This window comes from Borostomias antarcticus (assembly GCF_949987555.1).
Source record: "Borostomias antarcticus genome assembly, contig: scaffold_94, whole genome shotgun sequence".
NCBI classification, from domain to species: Eukaryota; Metazoa; Chordata; class Actinopteri; order Stomiiformes; family Stomiidae; genus Borostomias; species Borostomias antarcticus.
In genome coordinates this window covers 537,795-544,332 of record NW_028176445.1, presented here as the reverse complement: position 1 = coordinate 544,332, position 6,538 = coordinate 537,795, and the positions used below count along the sequence as shown (strand labels likewise).

General features: G+C 52.3%; 1 protein-coding gene across 1 annotated transcript in view; it reads left to right on the top strand.

The window, feature by feature from the left end:
• cd9r (CD9 molecule related) overlaps window positions 1–3,822 on the top strand; it is a gene marked incomplete at its 3' end in the record, with an annotated part of 11,296 nt that extends 7,474 nt beyond the window's left edge. Inside the window, exon 4 of the mRNA XM_084462474.1 lies at window positions 3,730–3,822. Within this exon, the coding sequence (XP_084318600.1) occupies window positions 3,730–3,822 (93 nt within the window). The remainder of the gene's footprint in view (window positions 1–3,729) is intronic.
• Between the last annotated feature and the right edge of the window lie 2,716 nt (window positions 3,823–6,538).

Genomic DNA, 6,538 nt, shown 5'->3' with positions numbered 1-6,538 from the left:
TGCTAAATGGACGACACTTTTACCCAAAGCGCTTTACAGCGAAGGCCTCTCATTCACCCACTCACACACACACACATCAATGGCGGCAGCTGCAAGATGCAAGGTGCCAGCCTGCTCACTGGGAGCAATTTGGGGTTCAAAAGGGCACTTCGACATGTGGTCAGGAGGAGCCGGGATTCGAACCGCTACCTACCTGTGTGTGATGACCCCTACCTACCTGTGTGTGATGACCTGTGACCCCTACCTACCTGTGTGTGATGACCCGTGACCCCTACCTACCTGTGTGTCGCTTACATCTCACCTCATCTAATGACTTTCTTCCCTCGCTCCCTTTCTGTCTCCCTCCTTGCCTCTTTCCCCCTCCATCTCTCTCTCTCTCCATCTCTCTCTCTCTCCATCTCTCTCTCTCCATCTCTCTCTCTCTCCATCTCTCTCTCTCTCCATCTCTCTCTCTCTCCATCTCTCTCTCTCCATCTCTCTCTCTCTCTCCATATCTCTCTCTCTCCATCTCTCTCTCTCTCTCTCCATCTCTCTCTCTCCATCTCTCTCTCTCTCCATCTCTCTCTCTCTCTCTCTCCATCTCTCTCTCTCCATCTCTCTCTCTCTCCATCTCTCTCTCTCTCTCCATCTCTCTCTCTCCATCTCTCTCTCTCTCCATCTCTCTCTCTCCATCTCTCTCTCTCCATCTCTCTCTCTCCATCTCTCTCTCTCTCCTTGCTCTTTCTGTCCGTCTCCTCCTCCTCTGTTCTGTTCTCCCTCCCTTCATCTCTCCTCTCGCTCTCTCTGTCCATCACCTCTATCTCCTATCCGTTTGTCCTCTCTCCATCAATCAATCTCTCCTTGCTCTCTCTGTCTGTCACCTCCTCTTCCTCCTCCTCCTCCCCCCACCCCTCCTCTCCTCCTCCCTGACCCTCCGTCTCTCTCCCTCCTCCCCATCCCTCCTCTCCTCCTCCATGACCCTCCATCTCTCCCTCCTCCCATCCCTCCTCTCCTCCTCCATGACCCTCCGTCTCTCTCCCTCCTCCCCCCATCCCTCCTCTCCTCCTCCATGACCCTCCGTCTCTCTCCCTCCTCCCCCCACCCCTCCTCTCCTCCTCCATGACCCTCCGTCTCTCTCCCTCCTCCCCCCATCCCTCCTCTCCTCCTCCATGACCCTCCGTCTCTCTCCCTCCTCCCCCCATCCCTCCTCTCCTCCTCCATGACCCTCCGTCTCTCTCCCTCCTCCCCCACCCCTCCTCTCCTCCTCCATGACCCTCCGTCTCTCTCCCTCCTCCCCATCCCTCCTCTCCTCCTCCATGACCCTCCGTCTCTCTCCCTCCCCCCCAGGTCGCAGCCATCGTGTTGAGCTCAATCCTCAGGACGGAGATCTGGCGCTCCTCCTCCTCCTCCTCCTCCGCCACCTACGTGCTCCTCTCCCCCCCCGCCACCCCCTTCTCCCCCGCCACCCCCTTCTCCCCCGCCACCCCCTTCTCCCCCCCCCAGCCCGACCCTTACCAGGACCCCGTGGTCTTCACCCCTCTGACCGTCTCCATGACCACTGCCTCCGCTTGCATCTAACCCCTCTGTCTGCAGACCTGGGGGCAGTTTCATTAGTCTAGGGGCAGTTTCATTAGTCTAGGGGCAGTTTCATTAGTCTAGGGGCAGTTTCATTAGTCTAGGGGCAGTTTCATTAGTCTAGGGGCAGTTTCATTAGTCTAGGGGCATTTCAGTAGTATTTGTAAATAATACAATACCCAGGTCTGATCTCCCATATCGCACACTACCGGCTTTGTTTGCCTCTGTGTTCAGCTCAATCCTCTGTGTTCAGCTCAATCCTCTGTGTTCAGCTCAATCCTCTGTGTTCAGCTCAATCCTCTGTGTTCAGCTCAATCCTCTGTGTTCAGCTCAATCCTCTGTGTTCAGCTCAATCCTCTGGCTTCTTTTCACTGTTTAGTGACTGGATAATGTTTTCATTCTGTCCTTGGCTTGGGTGAGGGTTTCAGACTGTAGTAGGCTAGGGTTAGGGTTAGGGTTAGGGTTAGGGTTAGGGTTATAGGGTTAGGGTTAGGGTGAGGGTGAGGGTTAGGGTTAGGGTTATAGGGTTATAGGGTTAGGGTGAGGGTGAGGGTTAGGGTTAGGGTTATAGGGTTATAGGGTTATAGGGTTATAGGGTGAGGGCTTGGGTGAGGGTTTCAGACTGTAGTAGGCTGAGCAACTACTCACACTCTCCTGCACTCCATGACCTTCACACCATGACCTTCACACCATGACCTTCACACCATGACCTTTACACCATGACCTTTACACCATGACCTGCACTCCAGAGAATCTCCATTACTTAACCTAACCAACTCTGTTGCCCCTTCTCCTCTCCTCTGCTGTGTGATGACCCCTACCTACCTGTGTGTGATGACCCGTGACCCCTACCTACCTGTGTGTGATGACCCGTGACCCCTACCTACCTGTGTGTGATGACCCGTGACCCCTACCTACCTGTGTGTGTCGCTTACATCTCACCTCCTCATCTAATGACTTTCTTCCCTCGCTCCCTTTCTGTCTCTCTCTCTCACCACTTTCTCTCTCCATCTCTCTCTCCCTCCATCTCTCTCTCTCTCCTTGCTCTTTCTGTCCGTCTCCTCCTCCGTTCTGTTCTCCCTCCCTCCCTCCCTTCATCTCCTCTCGCTCTCTCTGTCCATCACCTCTATCTCCTATCCCTTTGTCCTCTCTCCATCAATCAATCTCTCCTTGCTCTCTGTCTGTCACCTCCTCTTCCTCCTCCTCCTCCCCCCACCCCTCCTCTCCTCCTCCATGACCCTCCGTCTCTCTCCCTCCCCCCCCACCCCTCCTCTCCTCCTCCATGACCCTCCGTCTCTCTCCCTCCCCCCCCCATCCCTCCTCTCCTCCTCCATGACCCTCCGTCTCTCTCCCTCCCCCCCCACCCCTCCTCTCCTCCTCCATGACCCTCCGTCTCTCTCCCTCCCCCCCCACCCCTCCTCTCCTCCTCCATGACCCTCCGTCTCTCTCCCTCCCCCCCATCCCTCCTCTCCTCCTCCATGACCCTCCGTCTCTCTCCCTCCTCCCCCCACCCCTCCTCTCCTCCTCCATGACCCTCCGTCTCTCTCCCTCCCCCCCCATCCCTCCTCTCCTCCTCCATGACCCTCCGTCTCTCTCCCTCCCCCCCAGGTCGCAGCCATCGTGTTGAGCTCAATCCTCAGGATGGAGATCTGGCGCTCCCACTCCTCCTCCTCCTCCGCCACCTACGTGCTCTTCTCCCCCCCCGCCACCCCCTTCTCCCCCCCCGCCACCCCCGCCACCCCCTTATACCCTACCCTCTGGTGACGGTTTCGGACTGTAGTAGGCTAGGGTTAGGGTTAGGGTTATAGGGTTAGGGTTAGGGTTAGAGGGTTAGGGTTAGGGTTAGGGTTAGGGTTAGGGTTATAGGGTTATAGGGTTATAGGGTTAGGGTGAGGGCTTGGGTGAGGGTTTCAGACTGTAGTAGGCTGAGCAACTACTCACACTCTCCTGCACTCCATGACCTTCACACCATGACCTTCACACCATGACCTTCACACCATGACCTTCACACCATGACCTTCACTCCAGAGAATCTCCATTACTTAACCCTCTCTCTGTCTCCTCCTAGTCCTGAAAGTGTTCAGGGTCAAAGTTCCCGCACCTCCTGGTCCCCTCCCACTCTGCTTAACCCCCCGACCTTGCCCCCCCCCTCCCACTCCCCCTCCCCTCCCGCAGGTCACGGCGTCGGCGTGCGCCGCCGTCTTAATGAAGGAGATAAAGAGGAGCGAGCGAGGGGTGCCGGTCCACTACAGCCAGCCCATCTGCTGAGGGGTGTGGAGGAGGACCAACCAGTGCAGCCACTGGCAACGTTTAATGCAAACTTGAATGGAGGTCCCCCGCCCCTGTTTCTTCTTCTCCTGCTGCTTTCACTGCTGCTTCACACAGGAAGTGTGGACCCAGAAGGGATGTTTACTGTTAAGTAGTTGAGTGTGATTTGCATGGTCAGCTGTTGTGAACCAGAATAGTCTCAGGACTGTGTTCCATGTTCGTACCAGAAGGGCATCGTGTTTCTATGAATCCATTCCACAGGGGTCAGTAAATTGGCTGGCTTTGTGCATTTTACCTTCAATCATTTATTTTTGTATTGTATAGCCTAGCATGCTAGCTTCACTATGACGTTGGCATAACAGCTTCTGATGGCCACATAAAGAAGTGAACCTAGTTGTATTGCATTATGAATAAAAATGCATTTATTTCGGCCTTCCGGGAGTCCGTTTCTAAGAAGGGCCCGGCCATGTGGCTACTGAGACGGGCCAGGGTGTCGTTACACTGAGAGAATCCCCTTCCTGCTCCCCAGAATGGCTGTTGAGTGAAGCGACAGGCCGGCAGCCTGTGGTAATAATCGAGGCTTTGGCTGCACAAGCAGTTGATCCCGAGGACCTCGAGTGCAGACAGCTGCTTTTCTAGTGACCAAATGATGCCGAGAGACTCGCCAGTTTGCGTCATCTGACAAAAATAGCCGGTAGAGATTTTCCAAACGCTTGTTTGTACGTTTGTTACACTGTAATCCAAGTATTTCCGTCCTGTTACAAATGGCTGTATTCTAATGTTGTTCTACTGAGTATCTTGGCCAGTTGTTGAAAAAATAAACATTCTTAAGTGCTTCTTTTCTTTAACGCCGGCTCCTGTCTGTCTGTGATTGAATGAGAGGAAAAACACCACAGACCAATGTTGTGGATATACTTTACTTTTAATATTTATTTTTTATTGTGCTCATGTATAGAAAAAAAGGCAAGGCAGATGGAGTATTATATGTACATTGATTAACCGAGTAACAAAAAGACGATCTGTAAACCATGCAGTCCCAGGATGAGAAGGTCAGAGGTCAGGTGTGTGATGTAGCAGCGATGCAGTCCCAGGATGAGAAGGTCAGAGGTCAGGTGTGTGATGTAGCAGTGATGCAGTCCCAGGATGAGAAGGTCAGAGGTCAGGTGTGTGATGTAGCAGTGATGCAGTCCCTCTCGGCGGGAGAGCACAGGAAGTACACCTGGAGAACACAACACACTGTCCAGAGAGCACCTGATGAGATGCATCACTATACCATACAATAGTGTTTATAGATTAGGACTGAGATGTATTATCTGAGAGGGTGTTGGTTGGAACCCCGGCTCTTCAATGAGCTTTGAGTTGAAGACGAGAGCTCCACAGAGGGCAGTTTGGCCTGGCAGGATGGAAGGGTGTAGCCAAACCACGCCCTCCTCTCCAGCCTACACCACCTGGCAGTCCTCCTTCAGTCTATACCACCTGGCACCTCTGTGACAAGCTGACTGCTTTGAAAACAGTCTTTAATTGTGGTCTGTTCCCCACCATCTGATCAACTATAGAAGTTTGTGCCTGAAGCCTAGTTTTCTCAATCCATGCTCAAAACATGCACGGCTGGTATACTTCCATCCACTCCCGTCTCTTCCTGGGCGCAGCACAACAGGAATGAGAAAGAGGGGGGAATGGGTGAATTAATTGGAGTGTGACGCCCTCTAGTGGTGAGAATTGTGAGTCCGAACTGAGAACCTAGGTCAAGTACACACACTGTACATTTGACTTGAGGTGCGTTAGATTTATCTCAGTTTGCACTTTTGAGGCCCAAGTATGAGAGAGCTAACCGTCTTTTATCCATATCTGGGCAACATAACGCATGAAAGAAACATGAGACAACTTTAAAGGTTATGTACATTTATACAGTTTCACAAATACAGTACGTCATTAACAGTAATGTCACATGACACACAGACATTCAGATATGGAGCAACATAGAACCATTTGGGGGAGTCGATCGCCTTGTTGAGAGGGGTCAGGGAAGAATTTTTACAGCTCACTTATCTGGCCACCGGGTGATTACTGTTTTTTTGCTTCCCTCTGGAATATGTAGGGGTGGGTCGTATGCCCACCTCCCTTGTTCTCTGTAAAGCGCATTGTGTTGCCTCTGGGTATGAAATGCGCTATACAAATAAAGCTTTGATGGAGCAAGCTCCTGGAGTATGTTTGTCTACCAGCTAAGAACATTTATAAAGCAATAAATTACATTTTCAGAGTAAGAGAAGCTAAAAACGACATAGGAGAGACATGGCAAATACTGGTGTGTGTTTGCTATGGCCCAGGCCTAAAGCCGGAAGTGGGCTGGTGTATGTCTGTGTGTACGTGTGTGTGACAGGAAGTCCAGGCAGCTCACTGAGCACAGTCGTGGGATACAGTGGAGATAGGACCCAAACACAGGCAGAGAATGTTCAGAGACTTTATTCATGAATGACATCAGTACAAGCACAAGACATAACAAGTAACCCCAAACTGAACAAACCAAATGTTGAGGCCAATGGGGTAGATGGTGATGGTCTAGATCAGTGATTTTCAACCAGTGTGCCGCGGCACACTAGTGTGCCGTGAGAGATCGTCAGGTGTGCCGTGGGAAATTATCTGTCATCGTGGGGTTATTTGTTATGTATTGTGTCTTGAACGTCTTGTTTCCGGCCAGGCTGTTAGCAGGATGTGA